This window comes from Pristiophorus japonicus, chromosome 3, assembly GCF_044704955.1.
Source record: "Pristiophorus japonicus isolate sPriJap1 chromosome 3, sPriJap1.hap1, whole genome shotgun sequence".
NCBI lineage: Eukaryota > Metazoa > Chordata > Chondrichthyes > Pristiophoridae > Pristiophorus > Pristiophorus japonicus.
In genome coordinates this window covers 187,808,005-187,830,372 of record NC_091979.1, presented here as the reverse complement: position 1 = coordinate 187,830,372, position 22,368 = coordinate 187,808,005, and the positions used below count along the sequence as shown (strand labels likewise).

General features: G+C 45.5%; 1 protein-coding gene across 3 annotated transcripts in view; it reads right to left on the bottom strand.

Annotated features, from left to right (window-relative positions):
• agap1 (ArfGAP with GTPase domain, ankyrin repeat and PH domain 1) overlaps window positions 1-22,368 on the bottom strand; it is a 1,020,940-nt gene that overhangs the window by 111,289 nt on the left and 887,283 nt on the right. For all 3 annotated transcript variants that reach the window (XM_070876105.1, XM_070876104.1, XM_070876106.1), the window contains 3 exons: window positions 17,369-17,523; window positions 15,476-15,566; window positions 7,114-7,336 (listed from right to left, as the gene is read on the bottom strand). In XM_070876105.1, the coding sequence (XP_070732206.1) occupies window positions 7,114-7,336; window positions 15,476-15,566; window positions 17,369-17,523 (469 nt within the window). The remainder of the gene's footprint in view (window positions 1-7,113; window positions 7,337-15,475; window positions 15,567-17,368; window positions 17,524-22,368) is intronic.

The window sequence follows — 22,368 nt, the reverse complement described above, 5'->3', positions numbered from 1 at the left end:
AACGTGCTTGCTATTGAGGGAGTGCAGCGAAAGTTCACCAGACTGATTCCCGGGATGGCAGGACTGACATATGAGGAAAGACTGGATCGGATAGGCTTATGCTTACTGGAATTTGGAAGAATGAGAGGGGATCTCATAGAAACATATAAAATTCTGACCGGACTGGTCAGGTTAGATGCAGGTAGAATGTTCCCGATTTTGGGGAAGTCCAGAACCAGGGGTCACAGTCTAAGGATAAGGGTTAAGCCATATAGGACTGAGATGAGGAGAAACTTTTTCACCCTGTGGAATTCTCTGCCACAGAAAGTTTTTGAGTCCAGTTCGTTGGGCATATTCAAAAGGGAGTTAGATGTGGCCCTTAAGGCTAAAGGGATCAGGGGGTATGGAGAGAGGTAGAGGTGGGGTACCGAGGTTGCATGATCAGCCATGACCTGCACCTATTTTCTACGTTTCTATGTCTATGTTTCAGTCTGATAAAAGAAGATCAAAACTTGCTTGTTATTACATGCTACTTATTAATTTTTTTATTTGAAATGGCATTTTCATGTGGTCACAAGTTTCATCCACCACTCTGACTTTCACCCCTCAACGATGCCTCTGCAATATCCTACAACTCCCCTGGGAGGACAGATGCACCAACATCAGCGTCCTCGACCAGGCCAACATCCCCAGCATTGAAGCACTGACCACACTTGATCAGCTCCGCTGGGCAGGCCATGTTGTCCGTATGCTGGGCTTGAGACTCCCAAAGCAAGCGCTCTACTCGGAACTCCTTCATGGCAACCGAGCCAAGGGTGGACAGAGGAAATGTTACAAGGACACCCTCAAAGCCTTCCTGATAAAGTGCGGCATCGCCACTGACACCTGGGAGTTCTTGGCTGAAGACCACCTTAAATGGAGGAAGTACATCTGGGAGGGCGATGAGCGTCTCGAATCTCATCGCCGAGTGCATGCAGAAAACAGGCGCAGGCAGTGGAAGGAATGCGCAGCAAATCTGTTCCACCCTCCCTTACCCTCAACAACTGTCTGTCCCACCTGTGGTATGGACTGTGGCTCTCTTATTGGACTGTTCAGTCACCTAAGGACTCATTCTAAGAGTGGAAGCAAGTCTTCCTCGATTCCGAGGGACTGCCGATGATGATATGATGATTCCCTGACAAAGCATTCAAATTCTAGGACAGAGGTCACCAATGAATTTTTTTTACAGCAATTAAGAGTATGATTTCTTCCCTTGTTTGTTGCAGTATACAATATTAAATACCTCTACAAAAACCGTTTATAAAGCTGAAAGATTTTGAATATGGCTCCAGAAAAGCAAAAATTCCACCCCTCCCCCATTGAGCGGGCAGACAGACAAGACCAGGTAGAATGTGCAGACCTAGGATAACTCACTTGCCTATTCTCTACCCATCCCCACTTCCTGCAGACAAGTACCTGGCATCTACTCTGCATTTCTCCCTGGTTATACAAACGAAAATGACAAAGAAAGAAATTTGCTTTTCCTTTTCAGCCTTCAAGAATGAGAAGGAATGATCTGTCGGCCTCAATCTGTTGCTGTGACTTCACATTCTTGAAGGTGTGATGTTTCTCACCACCGTCTGCTCTCCACACAGTGTGATAGAGACCCTCGAGTATAGAAGATTAAGGGATGAGTCTAATTAAGGTGTTTAAGATAATTAAAGGTTTTTATAGGGTAGATAGAGAGAAACTATTTCCTTTGTTGGGGGCATAACGTTAAAATTAGAGCTAGGCCGTTCAGGGATGATGTCAGGGAACATTGCTTCACACAAAGGTTGTGGATATCTGGAACTCTCCCCCCAAAAAGCTGTTGAGGCGGACGGTGAATTGACAATTTCAAAACTGAGATCGATATATTTTAGTTAAGTGCGCCTATCAAGGGAAATGGAACCAAGGCAGGTAAATGAAGTTAAGATACAGATCAGCCATAATCTAACTAAATGGCAATACAGGATCGAGGGGCTGAATGGGCCACTCCTGTTCTTATGTTCCTGCAGTAGCTAAGTTAACACAATTGCAGAAAGTGATGAGGAAGAGATTAAAATGTGGGAAGTAAAGATGAAGCGATGGAAATACAGGGTGAAAAGAAGGAAATCTTTGGAAGTGAGAACGAAAAGAAAATGTAGACATGATAGAACATGAGTCCAGTTTTGCTTCAAATTGTAAAGTCTCATATCTGTTTGATATGAAATTTGATAGGCCAAATATTGTGAATATAAAATGAAATTGCTAGCTGCCTCCTAAAGGAAATTCTACTGATTTTGTGCAGATTAAAGCAATACACCAGTACTCTAGGGATATATACATTTCTGTGGGGGGTTTTGAGTCCAACTGATCTTCTGGAGGGAAGTTATTACATGTCAATTGCATCAAGAATTATCCTTTGACTTTCAGATACTGCTTTTATGTGAATCTTGCAGAAGGCTAACAGCCACTAAGAGTTGTTGTTCCCCAAGATTCAGCAATTTTACGCGTAAGTGACATGTTAAAAATGAAAACCCATCCAAATGTTGGAAGTTGGCAGTTCAAAACCTATCTGCTTGAAAATGAAAATTGACTGTGAACATATTTACATGCTGAGTGGGAAAGGACTGGGATAGCAAAATCCTGTGCGAAGCTGTGCACATGTGGCAGACTTTCCCTATTCTGGAGTTCCCCGGTTCAATTATTCATTTCCGTGTCACACGCCGAGACAAATCAATGTGGGGCATGAACTGCGCTAATATTGTGAGTGACAAAGACTCAGTTAATGGATTCTAAAAAGGACTCAAGATTTTAGACACTATTATTTTGGGACAATTGAAAGTAATTAAGTCAAGCATTGCATTGTTGAAAGCTCAGCTGTAATTTCTTTGCTTCTGTGTAATTATAAATCTTGTAAATACAGTTACTAGTTTTAGCCTGAATGACATGATCTGGCAGTATGGTGTTTTCCACCTTTTGAAAAATTAGTGCATGATGGGCAGCCATGCAACCGCATGTGTAAATCTCGATAACAGAATGGTTTTTAATCCTTGGTTCACAGCTTCAATTTGAAACATGCAGTAATGCCTAGAAAAACTGTATTTTGCTCAGAATACAAATAATCGAGAATTGCGAGAGAGCCCTAACACTGAATAGCGGGATGCAAGGAGGATGATGACATGGAATGAGTTAAGAGAAGCTATGGAAACGGAGAAGGGGAAATAAGAAGTACAGGGAAGCGAGGAGAAAACGCCTCAGGAAGTAAAGAAACTTAGGAGTGTAAAACATGAGAAACGAGCACGGCGGAGAGTCAATTGGGCTCCAAACCTTCTTTGGGTGGTTTTGTTAATGTTGAGCAAGTGATTGAGAGTTTTATCAGTGGAAAGCCTGATGAATACTTTTTTGTTATAGTCATTTGTTATAGTCAGGGACTTGAGCAAAAATCTATCCTGACACTCCAGTGCAGTACTGAGCAAGTGCTGCACTGTTGGAGGTGCCGTCTTTCGGACTAAAAAGTTAAATCGAGGGCCCATCCGCCCCCTCAGGTGGACAAAAGGATCTAATGGCCCTATTTGAAGAAGAGCTGGGGAGTTCTGAACAATATTTACTCCTCGAACAACATCAATAAAAAACAGATTAGCTGGTCATTCTCACATTGCTATTTGTGGGATCTTGCTGTTGTGCCAAATTTCCTACATCCCAACAGTGACAACACTTTTGACTTAATTGGCTGCAAATCGTTTAGGACGTCCTGTGGTTGTGAAAGATGCTATATAAATGCAAGTTCTTTCTTTATTTAGGATGCAATGTTGTAATAGTGTGCACTGCCTAGAGAGCAAGGCAGACACAGCATGTACACACTCACAAGATCGAACCTCATCATTAAGCTACAATAAACTTTCACATTCTAAAAATAGACCCATCACAAATTAGGAGATCAAAAAGCATGCAATGTGATTATTTACTACAAAATTTATGTCCATATAGTGGGGGAAATTTTAACCTCAAAAAACAGGCGGGGTCCTGACCCCAACCCGACCATTTCCGGTTTTAATGGAGGCAGGATGGGTGTGGCCAGCCCACTCTCAGGATGTGAACTGCCACTTTAAATATTACAATGAGGCTACATGCCTCATTTTCAATCTCCATTTAAAATATAACTCTGGGCGGCTGTGTTTCCCGGGCCTTGGACAACCCAGCAGCTAAAGAAAGGCTGGATCCAGGAGGTAAGTGCCTTTCAACTTACCAGTTGGATCCAGCGTCCCTGCCTCACCAACACCCCGCGATCGGACATCCCCATGACCTCTCTCTCTCTCTCCCCCACCCACCATCTCCAAAAGGTCTCTGATCACCTACCCCTCCCACGAGGCCTCTGATCTCCGATCCCTGCCCCCCGACCTCACCCCCCGCCCACCAATCCCGGCTTTCCGACCCCTCCCTGATATCTGACCCCCACCCCCGCCGATCTCTTGCCCCCTCTTTGATCCAGGTATTCCACCGCCTCTCAATCTGGCTTGCTCCGGGATGGGGAACAGAGAACACTTTTTTTTAAAATCAGACCTTGCTGTTAAATTCCTTAGAATGAGACAGCTCCTTAGGGTTAGGGTTAGAATGCAGTTAGGGGGCAGCTCCTTAGAATGCAATTAGGAGACAGCTCCTTAACTATTTTCCATAGCGCAGGTGAAAGTCATGCTGACTTATGCTGGCAGAGTTAGATAAGGAAAGACAGGAGAAGGCTTGAGTGGAGCAAAAACTCCAGCATGGACTGATTGGGCCAAATGGCCGGTTTCTGTGTTGTATATACTTGGTAATCACTTTGGGCACTCGTGTATTGTGACACTTTGGATAGTTGTCTTCATTAAGACATTTGGCTCTCGCCAAAAAGTTCGTGAATAAAACTGTTGTAGGAAAACATGTCCTACAAGCATATGCCAATGCAGTGGGGCACACATGCATACACAAGCAGCTTTACCTTCCCTCCATCATAAGATCAGAAGTGTGGATGTTCGCTGATGATTACACAATATGCAGTTCTATTCGTAACTCCTCAGATAATGAAGCAGTCCGTGCCCGCATGCAGCAGGATTTGGACAACATTCAAGCTTGGGCTGATAAGTGGCAAGTAACATTCATGCCACACAAATGCTAGGCAATGAATATCTCCAACAAGAGTCTAACCGCATGACATGTAACGGAATTACAATCGCTGAATCCCCCACCTTCAACATCATGGTGGGGCGTGGGGTCACTATTGACCAGAAACTAAACTGGATCAGCCACAGAAATACTGTGGCTACAAGAGCAGGTCAGAGGCTGGGTATTCTGTGGCTTATATCTCACCTCCTGACTCCCCAAAGCCTTTCCACCATCTACAAGGCACAAGTCAGGATTGTGATGGAGTACTCTCCACTTGCCTGGATGAGTGCAGCTCTAACAGTTAAGAAACTCAACACCACCAAAGCAGCCCACTTGATTGGCACCCCATCGACCACCTTAAACATTCACTCCCTTCACTACTGTCTCACCATGGCTGCAGTGTGCACCATCTACAAGATGCACTGCAGCAACTTGCCAAGGCTTCTTCGACAGCACCTCCCAAACCCGAGTTCTCTGCCACCTTGAAGGACAAGGGAAGCAGGCACATGGGAACACCATCACCTCCAAGTTCCCCTCCAAATTAGACACCATCCTGACTTGGAAATATATCACCGTTCCTCATCGTCACTGGGTCAAAATCCTGGAACTCCCTCCCTAACAGCACTGTGGGAGTACCTTCACCTCATGAACTGCAGCAGTCCAAGAAGGCAGCTCACCACCACCTATTCAAGGGCAATTAGGAACAGACAATAAATGCTGGCCTTGCCAGTGATGCCCATGTCTCAGAAACAATTTTTTTTTAAACGCAATATTGCTGTGCTCGGTACACCAATGCTCTGGGCACCTCTTTCCGATTCTGGCTGCATTGTCATTAACTTTCTTTTTCTGCTTGTACATATATTCAGTGCCTTCACGATCAGCCAATATACAATTTTACATTTCTTTTCGGTATAAAACACAACTTTGAAGAAATCAATAATTTGTCAATTTTTTAAAAAATGCCTGAATTTGGAATCTGCTGCCTGAAAGGGTGGGGGGAGTAAATTCAATATTAACTTTCAAAAGGGAATTGGATAAATACTTGAAAAGGATCAATTTGCCGGGCTATGTTGAAAGAGCAGGGCAGTAGCACTAATTGGAGAGCTCTTTCAAAGAGCCGGCACAGGCACAATAGGCCAATTGGCCTCCTTGTGCTGTACGATTCTATGAATGGCTCAGCTTCTTGAAGCAGTGACTCACAATCAAGGTTAACACATGAAGAATGGAGAAAAGGGCAAAGTCCATGGAATTGTAGCCAGCAAGGAGTCAACTCCATTTCAAGAGGAGTGGAGGGCGGGAGGGAGAGGAAATTTGCAGATCAATAGAAATATCCTGCTGCAGAAGAACACTGATGGTCCCTCCCTCACCTGACTGACAGACCAGTAGCCTGTTCATCATTGTCCCCAACAACACAACTTGTATTGATGCAGCATCTTTAACAGAGTAAAACAACAGAAACTTTATCAAACAAATTTTGACCACGAGCCACATGAGCCGATATTTGGACAGGTGACCAAAAGTTTAGTCAAAGAAGTAGGTTTTAAGAAGTGACTTTAAAGGAGGAGAGGCGGAGAGGTTTAGGGAGGGAATTCCAGAGCTTAGGACCTAGGCAGCTGAAGGCATGGCTGCCAATGGTGGAGCGAAGGAAATCAGAGATGTGTAAGAGGCCAGAATTGGAGGAGCGTAGAGATCTCAGAGGGTTGTAGGAGGTCAAAGAGATAGGGACAGGCGAAACCGAGGATTGGTTTTAAAATCATGGTGTTGCCAGACCAGGAGTCAATGTAAGTCAGCAAGCACAGGGGTGATGGGTGAACAGACTTAGTGCAAGTTAGAACATGGGCAGCAGAGGTTTAGATCAGATCAAATTTATGGAGGGTGGAAAATGAGAAGCCGACCAGGAGAGTATTGGAATAGTGGAGTCTGGAGATAACAAAGGCAAAGATGAGGGTTTCAGCAGTTACTTCAACAATAATGAACAGGGATGCATGCGTGTACCTTGTGGAATCCGGTGAGGGTTTGGTGCGGCCCTGAGCACTTCCTTCCCAGATGCCATTAGCCATTTCATTCCCAATGGATGACATTACCCGGATGAGCTCCAGGGGCCAATCGTCAAGATCGAGGGAGCGGACCCGTGACAGGTGAGTGCCAAGGTTGCGGTGAATACCTGAGCATTCAATGCACATGAGGGCTCCTAGGTTCAAACTGGCCCAGTCCGGATCTGAAATAATCAAAGTAGCAAACAATTAAATTAAATAATGCTTAATAAACATCCCTTTGTGCAATCTCGTCTTCAAATTGGACAATGAGAATCCTTTCCTCCGCAGACAAAGTTATCCTCCTGGTATTTCTGGGTTATAATATTTTGTTTGAACTTTGGTTCTTTTGCCATTTACCTTAAATCTGTGCCCTCTGATTATTGACCCATCAGCCTGATGACTTGTGAAGGAAGTGTTGAGGCAATATGCGAATAAACTGGAGAAGCTGGGCTTGTTCTCCTTAGAGTAGAGAAGACTAAGATGAGATTTTACAGAGATGTTTAAAATCATGAAGGGTTAAGACAGAGTAAACAAAGAGAAACTTTTATTAATTCTTGACGGGTCTATAATCAGAGGGAACAGATTTAAGGTCATTAGCAAAAGAACCAGAGGCAACATGGGGAGTAACTTTTTTAATGCAGCGAATGATTAGGATTTGGAATGCACTGCCTGATAGGGCGATGGATACAGATTCAATAGTAGCCTTCAAAAGGGAATTAGATGAATACTTGAAGGAGCAAAAATTACACGTATATTTGGAAAATGGGGGTGTAGAACTAACTGGGTTGCTTTTGGACAGAGCCGACGCAGACTCGATGGGCCGAACAGCCCCCTTCTGTGCTGTATTGTTCTCTGATTTGATGCTGAATTATCAGTAAATGGAGCCATTAACCCAAGGAGCCTGAGAGCCTTGTGCCATTTAACGTTATTTTATACTTGTTATTCTTTTACACTTTCAGAATGTTAAACCTGCTGAGGTCAAGGATCAAATTGGGACATTCTTGGTTTTTATGGTTCAATGACATCCTGGATAAATGTACTGAGATATGAGGGAAGCCTAAAATGTAAGCTCATAATATAACAGTTGAGTAAAAAAAATGCCACAGCATATCTAGGAAGTTAAATACTTTACATTCCAAATATGCATCCAAGAGGCACCTTCCCATTTAACACTTTCAATATTTATTTCACACAATAGACTCCTACAATATCATATAGTTTAATACTGACAGCTGCAATATAGCAGGAGCCTCATAAGCAGAACACTTCTTGTGACAATCAAACCATCTCTTTTATCCAATTAACGGTGTTAACGAGTCATCATTTAAAAAGAAGCATATATGATGATCCCTGATTTGGCAGCAACATCTCTGGTAAGTGTCAAGGACCGAATAATTGCTCTACCTCTGACAGCAGCTTTACAGTATGTAATAAAATGGCCTCCATTAAGTGTTTAGGACCTGGGGCTCAATTTTCCCCGAGCCCGTTTTCTGGCGTATTGCCAGAGTTGCACCGCTTAATTAGGTAAATAATGCGCCAGAAAATAATCTCCAAAATTTCCCCGATGTTTGGTCTCTAATCTGCAACCGCACAGCGTGGCCAGTTGCCTAGGGGGGGGGGGCGGGGGTGGAGCCTGCAGTCTGCGAAAAAGGAGCTGGGCCTTCTGCGCATGCGCGGGGGAAAAAACTGACGTTCGTGACGTCACTGAAATGGCCGCGCATGCGCAGTAGAGCTCCGAGTTGGCAATCTGCCATTTTTAAAGAGCAACTTGTGTGTCAGAAGGAGTGCTGTGTTTTGAAAAATTGCAGCTACATGCAGAAGCAGTGCTGTGTGTCTGAGAGCTTTTGAAAAAGTGCTGTGTGTGTCTGAGAGCAGCTGCAGCAATACAGCAACGCAGCAAAGCGGACCGAGGTCAAAGAATTTCTTGGTGGAAGAAGTGGAGGCACTAGTTACTGTGATTGAGAACCGATGGCAGGAGCTGGACACCAGCAGAGGTCACATAAAAGTTCCACCAAATGAAATGAAGAAACGCTGGAACTAAGTTGCAGAAGATTTCTGCGCAGTGGTGAACACCAAGAAATCTGGAAGCCAGTATAAAAAGAAATGGCAGGACCTTGGTCGAGTAGTTAATGTAAGTAATATTTTCATTTATTCAATGCAATTGTAAATGTGAACAGTTGTATATGTCCCACCCCACAGAAAGACACCCTCTCTAAAAAGTTGCATTTTCATCTTTGCAGAGAAAATTGGCCCACAACAAAAGGGAAAGGACTCGAACAGGAGGAGGCCCGGCAAATCTGCACCCACTGACACCCTTGGAAGAGAGGGTCGCTGCTTTGATGGGTCCTGCCTGGAGAAAAGCAATCAGTACTGCACAAGCTGGGCCCACACTCGAGAGAGAGGGTAAGTCCTGAAAATTCATTGTGGCCCTTCAAATCAACCTGCTGCCTGGCCTGCACTGTATGAGCCTACTCATCCTACCCATCCTGCCCCCTCCTCTGCTACTAACCATTTGACTGTTCTGTTATATTTTGCAGAACTTGACACCAATCCTGAAGATGCAGAAGAAGATTCAGACGCGGGCGAGCCTGAAGAGGAAAACATCTTCCAATCCAACGCTCCAGACCAACATGGTGGTGAGGGGGAGGGGGAGGGGGAGGGGATGGAGATGGATGAAGGCCACACTGTTGTACTGACTCTTGAGGAGGTGCCGCTCACAACCCCTTCCGTGACTAGTGGTTTGAGTGCCAGTGGGACATTCCATGGTTTCCCACCTTCCGAGGTTGGGGGTCCCAGTAATGGGATGCAGCAAGTCAAACCCAAGATCCCATCATCCCAGGCTATGGGTTCCATTGTTGGGATGCAACAAGTCAAACCCAGGGCCCCATCATCCCAGGCTATGGGTTCCATTGTTGGGATGCAACAAGTCACACCCAGGGCCCCATCATCCCTGGCTGCGAGTCCCAATGGGATGCAGCGAGGCAGACCCAGCGTGAGGGGAAGGAGAGCTCGACCATGCTCTCCTGATATGCAGGATGTAACAGATGTGGTTCAGATGATGTCATTGAGTGTGGAGAGCACTGACTTTACCCGATCACTCCTGGACACCATCAGTGGAATGAGTGATGAGGTAGCGGGACTGTCGGGAGAAGTAACAACACTCGCCAGGACCATCAGTGAGAGAATAGTGTCCATGAGGGAGGGAATGTCGGAGGTAGTGCAAAGCACAGCAATGGCAATAGAAACATAGAAAATAGGTGCAGGAGTAGGCCAGTGAGGGAATGTCAGGGGTAGTACAGGCCATCATGGAGGGAATGTTTCAGTTTTCTGAGACACTGTCAGGGTGCATGAGGGATGGCATGTGTGAGTTAGCTGCTGCAATAAGGGAACACGCCCAGACCCCGCGCCCATTGACAGAATCAATTGCCACTTCCACTGCAATACCCACACCAGCCTCTAAAGAGCCCCAAGCCAGGCCCTCCACATTATCACCTGACACCCCCCACCACCCCCCCATCAAGAAGGTGCATTTCCCGAGATTTTAGAAGGAATAAAGTTTGGTACCAAGCCCAAAATCACTGTGCCACCGCCTGCGGGCAGGGGTGATGGAGAGTCTAAGACCAAGCGCAGCGGGCGGTGTTAGACTGAGGGGGATGAGAGATGGTGCAGCCTTTCTTTGCTGCTCTTGTTGTTGATGTTGTTACTGTTGTAACTGTTGTCACAAAGTTTTTTGTAAGTTATGTGTATTTACAAGTTTATAAGTGATCTTAAAGTTTTTAAGTGATCTTAAAGAGTCACGTTAAAGTAAAGTTTGATACAAGAATAATTTTATTACAGTAAAGTTAAGTAAATTGCAAACTTTTGAATAAAATATGTTTTACATTAAAACTGAATCATGTTCCATTAACACAACACATTACGGAACAGCTCCAAACAGTAAACATGTCCATGTGGAATAGCTGTCGCTGAGTCCTCAGCCATCAGTAAAGTGTTCACGGATGAGCTGCTGTCGCAAGGCTCGAGCAATCGTTAAAGGGGCACGATGGCCCTCCCTCCTCCGCCATCGTGCTCCGGCCTCAGGCAATTGCATGGCTTCCTCATCCTCGTCGTCATCATCCTCCTCCTCCTCCTCCTCCTCCTCCTCCTGCTCGTCACCTGCATCTTCCACATCATTATCATCAGTCACTCTCACCACAGGTAGGTCTTCCACTACCAGGTGCTGCTGCCTCATGATGGCTAAGTTATGTGGCATGCAGCACACAACAGTGAACTGACCGACAATCTCAGAGGAGTATAGCAAGTAGTGTCCGGAATGGTCCAGGCATCGAAAATGCTGTTTCAAGATGCCAATGGTCCTCTCTATGATGCTGCACATTGCAATGTGTGACATGTTGTATTCACAGTCAGCTTCCGTCCAGGTTACGTGTAGGGGTGTCATTTGCCAAGTGGCGAGGCTGTACCCTTTGTCTCCCAGTAGCCAGCTCTGCCCTTCTGGCTGCTGCTCAAACATGGCAGATATAACGCTGTCGCGTAGGATGAATGCATCATGGGTGCTGCCAGGGTATCTCGCATCGACTGACATGATGTGATGTATGTCGTCACACACGAGTTGCACATTAATGGAGTGGAAGCCTTTTCTATTCCTGAACATCTTGGAATCCTCCAAAGGTGCTCGCAAAGCGATGTGGGTACAATCAATGCAGCCCTGAACCTTTGGGAAGCCAGCAATTCTTGAGAACCCACAGCCCTGTCATGGATGCTTGGGTGGTCATTGGGAACTTGATGGGAGTCATTCCTCCGCACATACAGTGCAGACGTGACCTGGCGAATGGAGACATGTATTGCATGTTGAGAGATTGGGCACACATTTCCAGTTGTAGCTTGAAACGATCCGGAGGCATAGAATGAAAGTGCAGCTGTAACCTTCACTTCAACTGACAAAGCAATCCTCCTGATGCTACTCAACTCCACGTCTGGTCTCAGCAACTCACAGATCTCATGGACAACTTCTCTGTGAAACGCAGCCTTCTGACAGTCTGCATCACTCAGGTGCAGGTACGAATGCCAGTCTATTCCCGAGATGGGTAAGGCCTCCTGCCCAGTACCCTATGGGTTCTGATGTTCCTGTTGTGATGAGCTCTAATCAATTGTCTCCTACGTAGCACCATGATGCAGGACGCTCGCACAAGGTATGGCATTGTCAGTATTGCCCCCATACATAGAGCCCAAGTTTCCACACGCGCCTAGAACGGCGCAGTCCCAACCTGGACGCCCGTTTTTCGCGCCACAAAGTGCGCCTAAAAAAATCCTCGGTATTCTCCACCTCCCTGCAGGTCCTCTGGCCCTCGGCGCAGCCAGCACGAGCTGTGGGGGTGCGGAGCCAGGTCCCTGCGCTGAAAACAGTGCCGGGACCTCTGCACATGCGCGCTACAGTGGGCACGCAAGTGCAGTAGCTCCAGGCGCCGAACTGTGTGGGAGGGGCCCGAAGCACGCAGCCCCTAGCCCTGGCCCAATGGCCTCACTGGGGCTGCGTGAATAAGGCTCCTCCCACGTCCAGCTCCTGCTCCCCGCCGACCAGACCGACACTCGCTCCTCGTCCCCCGCTGCCTCCGGACCAGACCGACACCCGCTCCCCACCCCCCTGCCTCCGGACCAGACCCGATACCCGCGCCCCCCCCCCCCCTCCACCGACTGACCCGACCCGCGCTCCTGTTCCCGCTCCCCGCCTCCCCGACTGGATCCGACCCGACCCGCGCTCCTGTTCCCGCTCCCCGCCCCCCCCGACTGGACCCGACCCGACCCGCGCTCCTGTTCCTGCTCCCCGACTGGACCCGACCCGCGCTCCTGTTCCCGCTCCCCGCCCCCCCGACTGGATCCGACCCGACCCGCGCTCCTGTTCCCGCTCCCCGCCCCCCCCGACTGGGCCCGACCCGACCCGCGCTCCTGTTCCTGCTCCCCGACTGGACCCGACCCGCGCTCCTGTTCCCGCTCCCCGCCCCCCCGACTGGACCGGACCCGACCCGCGCTCCTGTTCCCGCTCCCCGCCTCCCCGACTGGACCCGACCCGACCCGTGCTCCTGTTCCCGCTCCCCCCCCCCCCGACTGGACCGGACCCGACCCGCGCTCCTGTTCCCGCTCCCTGCCCCCCCGACTGGACCCGACCCGACCCGGCCCGCGCTCCTGTTCCCGCTCCCTGAGCCCCCCGACTGGACCCGACCCGCGCTCCCGCCCCCCGACCCGACCCCCCCCCCACTGGACCCGACCCCCGCTCCAGGACTGGATCCGACCTGACCTCCCCCCCTCCCTCTCTCTCTCTCTCTTCCCCCTCCCCCCCTACCCCCCCTCTCTCTCTCTCCCTCCCTCCCTCCCTCCCCCACCCTCTCCCTCTCTCTCTCTCTCTCTCCTCTCTCCCCTCCCTCCCCCCCCTCTCGCTCCCCTCCCTCTCTCTCCCCACCCTCCCCCCCCACCCGAACCGAACCTCCCCGACCCAACCCAACGCCACCTACCTGTAAATCTGGTGCTGGGGACGGGCCCTGCCCGAAGTCTCGGGCCGGCCCGTTCAGCCTTCGGTCCCGAAAGGCCTGCCTGAAGAACTTTCACACAGGTAGGAAGATGGTTTATTTAATCTTTTCTTTGCTTATAAATGTTTATTCAGGTTGGATTTATTTGTATAATATTTGTAGAAGTATAAATAAGGATTTATTATAGAATTTAATGACTTCCCTTCCCCCCCCCCGCCTCGTTCTGGACGCCTAATTTTTTAATGTGAAGAACAGGTTTTTTCAGTTCTACAAAAATCTTCACTTGCTCCATTCTACTTTAGTTTGGAGTACGTTTTCACTGTGGAAACTTTCAAATCAGGCGTCAGTGGCCGGACACGCCCCCTTTTGAAGAAAAAATTCTGTTCCAAAGTAGAACTGTTCTACCTGACTAGAACTGCAGAAAAAAAAATGTGGAGAATTGCGATTTCTAAGATAGTCCGTTCTCCACCAGTTGCTCCTAAAAATCAGGCGCAAATCATGTGGAAACTTGGGCCCTTAAAGTTAAACTTTCAAAGAAGCTAAAAACTGCAGGAAAGCAGGCAGTACAGGTTCGCAGCTCTCCGCCTCCGCCCCCCCCCCCCCCAAAGGTTTGCATGGATGGATCACACCTAAAGATCGTTTGTCCTCTCCTCTCTTCCCCCCCCCCCCCCTCCTGAGTCTTGTGACCACTCTCCTTCCTCCCTCCCCAGGCACCAAGCCTTCAGATCGGCCGTCTGCGACCCTCTCCGGTTCCCGAGTGAGGTACCTTCCTGGTCCAGTTTGTTGGCTGTTAACGCCCCCTTTTGAGGAAAAAAAAACGTACCTAATAAAACATAACTAACTGAGTTACGCTGGTGCAAATTGATTGGGGAAACTGGTGATTTTTAAGTTCGGCCAGAAAAAGCAGCCTAATCCAAAAAAATAACGGCGCAAATATGGGGGAAAATTGAGCCCTTGGTCTCTATCAAATTTAGGGCCTTCTGCCTAAAAATACTGGAAACTTGATAGAATGGTCTACAGCCACCTCCATGGGCTGCTGCGAAGTATGGCCACTCAAAGTGCTCCTTCTATGAGGTATACAGTACCACTGATCGTTCCTGTGGATACAAGAAGTTATGCGAAATCTTTATAAATCACTGATTAGGCCTCAGCTGGAGAAATGTGACAATTATGGGTATCACACAGATGCCAAGGCCTTGGAGTGGGTACAGAGGAGATTTACTAGAATGGTACCAGGGATGAGGGACTTCAGTTATATGGAGAGAATGGAGAAGTAGGGATTGTTCTCCTTAGAGCATGAAGGTTAAGGGGAGATTTAAAAGAGGTGTTCAAAATTATGAGGCATTTTGATGAAGTAAATAGGGAGAAACTGTTTCCACTGACAGGAGGATTGGTAACCAGATTTAAGGTAATTGGGAAAAGAACCGGTGGGAAGATGAGAAGACATTTTTTTACGAAGCGAGCTGTTATGATTTGGAAAAGCCAGGGGAGAGATGAGGAGAATTTCTTTTACACATTGGACTGTTACAATCTGGAATGCACTGCCTGAAAAGGTGGTGGAAGCAGATTCAATAATAAATTTCAAAAGTGAATTGGATCTGAACTTAAAAAAGAAATATTTGTGGAACTAATTGGATAGCTCTTACAAAGAGGCACGATGGACGGAATGGCCTCCTTCTGTGCTCTTTCAGTTTATGATTCTATAGTGTCTCCTAGAAATTCTCGCTTGTCTAGTGAGAAATGGCACAGGGATTTAGAAAGGAAACAGTATTTGACAGAAAATGTCTTTTCATCACTTACTTAGTGCTTCGCAGTCCACACAATGAGAGTTGCCACAAATGTTTCTGATTGACTGAAGGGCTATGGCTTCATTCTGGCTCGTTAGTCGTGACTAAGTAAAAGCAAAATGATAGACAGGAAACAATTAGCATCAATAAATGTAGTCACACCACACTCACATTATTTATGTTGCTGTGTACTAAGAAAAATGTTTCTGTAATGATAGCACCGTTTTCCTTTGGGTAGCTAACCTGTCTTTCACAAATTAGCACAGGGCGGTGTCAATATTTGCAGGGGGGGTCTCCACATGGTAACGATTGGAAAGTCCCTGCAGTACAGAACTCATTCAATGCAGTTCAATACTTTTTGTCCCCTTTCTATTTTTGGCCGCCCCATGTCAAGTGACATTCACTGCTGAAACCAAAGGCACTAAAGGTGGTTCTACTGTGATCACATGTTTCAGGGCAGGGGGGATGGAATGGGACAACCCTGAGTGGGACTACCATAGGACGTTTTATCCTCTGTTTTCTCCCCCACCTTTGGCAGCTCTCTTGAGGAAAGGAATGAGCTCAGAATCTTAAGTCACATATCCAGGTGTTATAACTCTGGGGTACAGTACCTTGAAGCTGTGCCATTCTCCAAGATAGAGCTCATTCAACATAAATATATATTCAGGAGAGATAGACCTTTAAAAGATTATATACATATATATTCCCCAGTAAAACTTCTTTGCCAGTTGAGCCCATTATAATCCTGATCCTGAAACTGTTAAACATCCCCACCTCCTGACATGTGGATTGAGAAGTAACATTTTCCCAAGCAATTGATTATTCAAAGTCGAGTACATGTTTAAAATGCTCAAGAGATTAAATTGTAAGAGATATAAAACCTAGAAAGTACTGTTGGTAATATTAGTGGACAAAGTATTGCAGCATAACCTGAAAATTAGAGCTAGGCCGTTCAGGCGTGATGTCAGGAAGCACTTGCTCACACAAAATCTGGAGCTCTCTTCCCCCAAAATGCTGTTGAGGCTAGGGGTCAATTGACAATTTCAAAACTGAGATTGATAAGATTTTTGTTGGGTAAGGGTGTTAAGGGATACAGAACCAAGATGGGTAGATGCAGTTAAGATACAGATCAGCCATGATCTAATTGAATGGCAAAACAGGCTCGAGGGGCTGAATGGCCTCCTCCTACTCCTATGTTCTTACCCAGTAACACCGTAATTAATTTCAAGGCTATCAGACAATAACCTGGCACCAAAACAGGGATCATTGCATTCTCTACTTCTAAACATTCAGGCAGAAAGTCAGGGTCCATTCCTTTTACAGTCACCACAACTTACGTTATTCTATAAATACTAAAACTGCACAAAAAGGATCAGCGCTGTGGAAACACAGGGTTGCTTCGTGGCGCCCATGGATCTTGTAAACCAATTGAAGATCATTGTTTGGCTCTCCATGGAAACCGCTCTAATTGGGTTGTTATATATACGGAACAAAATTAAAGCTCCAACAGTAAACTAATGAAAGGGAGTGGAGATTTTGTTATTCTGTGCAGGCTCAATGTCAAATTTTACATCAACTTTTATTTTACTCTTTAACCTATTGCAGCTTTCCCATGAGGTTTTAAGTGGGGCTTTGTTTTTTATATCGTCTAACTATGTACTGAAGGCGACTGCACCAAATTTAGTGTTGGTAGAAATAATGTACAGATGTTTAAATTGAAACTGCCATGAGTGGACTCTCCTTTTAATTGCATGGAACTTTATTGAAAAGTAATGACCTTAAGTTCTTGGTACCGTAGCCAAGATATGGAAAAGATTTTTTTTTTAAAAAGAAAGCATTTAGGGTGTACATTTCATTTGAGCATTATCAGCAAGCCAAGGAGGACAGAGGAGCTTGAGAAAATTACCTTGTTCTTGCTGCTCTCGCAGGACTGTAAACTGGCCAGAATCTGACTTTCAATTGCCTGGACCCACGCGTCCCTCTCCTCATAAGAGGCGGCTTCAAAGTGCCACGTCTGACCCGTGAGAGAGACGATTATAAACTCAAAATTCTCTTCTTGTTCTGCAAAGAAAACAAAAGGCAACAGTCTGAACAAATGGAGAACTTGGCTGGGGCAGGGTGGGGGTTAATACCTGATTGAACCCATCGTCCCTTTTTGTAACTCCTTTCAATCTGTGTACTTCTCGAGTCAGTTCAGAGCAGGCAGTGGTCAAAGGGGAAATTCAGGGAATTACGGCTAAGAGGTAAACAGGTCAATAATGAGGGAGTAGTCAGAGACAAGCACTCAATGGGTTAAGGATATTTCACAAGGAGACTAGTCTCCCGAATAAAACTTAACCACTGAACTTTCACTGGCTAACAGACTTAACATATGCTTAACAGATTATATTGGGATCAGAAGTTAAATGGTTAAAAAGGAGAATTCACATTTGAAAGTAATTACTGGTAATTGACTACTGTGTTTTCATCATCTATTACAGAGACAACAGATGCATAATTAGGAATTACTGGTATAATTCAGAAAACAGCTTTCAAAAAGCTGCCTAGTTTCAAAGGAGTGCTTTGCAACCCGATAGCTAGCATTAAAGGGCATCAGAAGATTACTCACTCCTGCTTATAATTTTTTTTAAAGTCACAAACAGCATCTGGACAATCATCTGGACAATCATCTTCTGCAAAGTGAAGGTACGGGATTCGGAGAAAAGTTCTCTGTTTTGCAAATTGATTGAAGGGCAGCGAGTTTTCCTGTGCTCCATTTCAGGCTCTGTAGGAATTTACATGGGAAGCTCCATCTTTTTATGCAACATATTTAAGGACCCGTACCACCATACAGGCACTGGAAAGGGTCCAAAAAAGAGTTGCGAGGATGGTCCAAGAACTGAGAGGTTGTAACTATCAGGAAAGACTGAACAGGCTGGGGTTCTTTTCTCTGGAAAAGAGAAGGCTGAGGGGTGACTTCATGACTTTTGATAGGGTAGACATAGAGAACATGTTTCTGCTGGTGGAGGGGGGGGCGGCGGAGGGGGGGGGGAAAAGAGTCCAAAATTAGGGGTCATAATTATAAGATAGCCACTAATAAATCCAATAAGGAATTCAGGAAAAACGTCTTTACTCAGAGTGGTGAGAATGTGGAACTCGCAACCACGGGGAGTGGTTGAGGCAAATGGCATAGATACATTTAAGGGGTAGCTAGACAGGTACATGAGGGAAAAATGAATAGAAGGATATGTTGATAGGGGGAGATGAAGTTAAGTAGAGTGGGAGAAGGCTCATGTAGAATTTTAGGTTGAATAGCCTGTTTCTGTGCTATAAAATTCTATGTAATCCCATATCATCATCATAGGCAATCTCTCGGAATCGAGGAAGACTTGCTTCCACTCTTAAAATGAGTCCTTAGGTAGCTGAACAGTCCAATATGAGAACCACAGTCCCTGTCACACACACACACATCCATAGAACAGTGTTGCAGAAATTACAGAAGAATGCAACAGGTCTACTGTCAAAATGTAAGAGGAGTTCATGTGATAGCAGGGAAATGTCAGAGCTGGGAAATGTTTCTGCTCAAATGTTACAGCAATTATTAATGCAGAAATTATCAAACCATTTGTAATAAAGTAATACTTTCTGGAGCAAAAGACTCTGAGCAAATGCCGGCCTTTGAAATTTTGCTTGGAGCATACAGTAACAATGGGACCTCAATCACTTGCAGCCAACTCCACACTTTACAATACAGATTCAATCATTTATTCATATGCCACTTGATAATAAAATAGTACCGGTATTATATAGTAAAATATTTCTAAAGCAAACCAGAATCAATTATTTATACAGCAATGAAAATCTCAATTTGAAATACAGGTTTACACACAAGGCTTATGACTTACAAAAAAATGCTACACACTGAGGGGCCTTAGGCTCCCATCCAATGTGCCGGAATTTCACTTCTGCAAAAAAAAATTCAAGGAAAAACACAAACAATCGCAAAATTATGAAATTAAAACCACCACAAAATAAGTCTGTAAGTAATAGGGCAAGAGCTCATGATTATCTGACCCACTCGCTTTCCATTTAAAGTGACAACATTACCCATTACAGCTAACTTACTGGAATGTGACCAGCTTTGCATTTAGTATATCATATACAATTCCAGGACTACATGTATTAAAAAGCCTTGAAATGGATTTCGGGCAGTTGAATAAATTGACCTATTGACATTTTGTATAAAGAAAAAAACTAATTTATAATTTCCGTGTACAAATGAAAAATTCAATCTTCTATTAAACAAACGTATGATTGCTGCCTTCGCTGAAAGCATTTCAAGTCAATTGATGAACTTTGACTCGGGTGACCTTCAGCAGTGCAGAATAACAGGCAGATACTATAAAGCACTCGCACATGCAAATCACCCAGCATGCATCAGCTCTGGATTGGAGCCCGGCTACAAAGCATTACAGGCAATGTTTCGCAAAACAAATTAAATACTGTACTTAAATGTCACAGCACACGATTGTATTTTGCCACAGATCATTACACCTGCTACTTGCACCTTAAACTGCAATAACTTGAAAAATATTACATCGAATGCCAACATGTACAAAAGAGGAGAGGGGGGGCGGTTGGTGGGGAAGAATAGGAAATGGGTTTCTTGAAGTAATTTAAACATCACTATTCCACAGCAGGAGGGAAAGGTCAGAATTTAAGTAAAGAAAAAAGGAACATATGATGCGGCTAAATAAAACAAAAAAAACACAAACAAAATAAAAGCCCACACAAGTAGGATAGTAAGTAGGCAAGTATGCTCCAGGCAAACTAGTACCAATTTCTGCTGGGTGGTCAGGTTATAAGTTTGCGTTCCTCTTGAATTCATTACCTTCTGTGTTGGTGCTGGTGCTGCTGCTGCTGTATATGTTTCGCAAGCTACCTACACGGTTTAGTTTCCATGCTTTACGTTTGGCTGCGTCCAGAGAGCAGAGAGAGAAGACAAAAGGGAGAGTGAGAGAGAGATGTCAAAGTACAGCGAGAAAGTAGACAACTAGCAGGGGGTGGAGGCTTGTTAAATCTCAAGCAGCTAACAGGAGGGAGCACACTCGATTGCTCTGCTTCTGCCTCGCAAAACCAGGACCTTTGGTGGAAGGAAAACAAGATTGAAAACGAGGCAATGCCCATATAGGTCAGGTAGTAAATTTTAGCTTGCTGTGACTTTTCAGTCAGTCTCTCAATGCACTTCCTGCAGGTCTGAGCTGGATCGTGCAGTCACATATATACTCACACCTATATCATGGTCTAGATGCTTCAAATAGTTAGATCAAAAGTAACAATAATTTTGTCAATAGAATTTTAAAAGTTATCATAAATATTGTATTTATCATAAAGTAATGATGTCCAACAATTGAGAATCATGTAACATAAAAGGGGCAATTTATGTTCAATGCAGCTTAAGCGAACACCAAATAAATTCAACAAGACATTCCAGAATATCATTTTCAACCCCTCTTTCCTCTGGAGAGCGGGCAGGGAAGTGGACCTGAGTCCATGATCGGATCAGCCATGATCATATTAAAGGGCAGAGCAGGCTCGAGAGACCATATGACCCACTCTTGCTTCTATTTCTTATGTTCTTATGTTCCCATTTCATCTGAAGCTATTGATAAGTGGTGGGCAGGATCACAGCCAAGGCCCAGTCCAGAGGCCCCACGGCCCACATTCACAGCCAAGGCCCAGTCCAGAGGCCTCACAGTCCACATTCACAGACAAGGCCCAGTCTACTGACAGTCCATGCATTCCATATATGTACTTCCCCATAGCCCTGAAAGTAAAAAAAAAAGCAAATTTCTCCTTTTCAAGTATATATCCAATTCCCTTTTGAAAGTTACTATTGAATCTGCTTCCACCACCCTTTCAGGCAGTGCAACCCAGATCATCATAACTCGCTATGTAAAAAAATGTCTTCTCCTCTCCCCACCAGTTCTTTTCCCAATTATCTTAAATCTGTGTCCTCTGGTTACTGACCCTCCTGCCAGCAGAAACAGTTTCTCCCTATCTACTCTGTCAAAATTCTTCCTAATTTTGAACACCCCTAAATCTGCTCTGCTCTAAGAAGAACAATCCCAGCTTCTCCAGTCTCTCCACATACTGCAGTCCTTCATCCCTGGTGCCATTCTAGCAAGTATATTGGGAGCATCTCACTGGCCAAACAGTGGAAAGGAAATAGAGGAAAAGATATGAAGACAATTTAGATATAAATGCAGGAGAAACAGGGCATAATAATGGTTGACTACTTATCCAAGGGGGAGTGTTTGCTAGTGCTGTTGGGGAGGGGTTAAACTAATATGGCAGGGAGGTGGGAACCTATGCAGGGAGACAGAGGAAACTAGAATGGGGGCAGAAGCAAAAGAAAGAAAAAAGAAAAGTAAAAGTGGAGGGCAGAGAAACCCAAGGCAAAAAGCAAAAAGGGCCACATTACAGCAACATTCTAAAGGGGCAAAGGGTGTTAAAAAGACAAGCCTGAAGGCCCTGTGCCTCAATGCAAGGAGTATTCGCAATAAGGTGGACGAATTAACTGCGCAGATAGCAGTTAATGGATATGATGTAATTGGCATCACGGAGACATGGCTCCAGGGTGACCAAGGCTGGGAACTCAACATACAGGGGTATTCAACATTCAGGAAGGATAGACAGAAAGGAGAAGGAGGTGGGGTGGCATTGCTGGTTAAAGAGGAAATTAATGCAATAGTAAGGAGGGACATTAGCTTGGATGATGTGGAATCGGTATGGGTGGAGCTACGGAATACCAAAGGGCAGAAAACGCTAGTGGGAGTTGTGTACAGACCACCAAACAGTAGTAGTGAGGTTGGGGACAGCATCAAACAAGAAATTAGGGATGCGTGCAATAAAGTTACGGCAGTT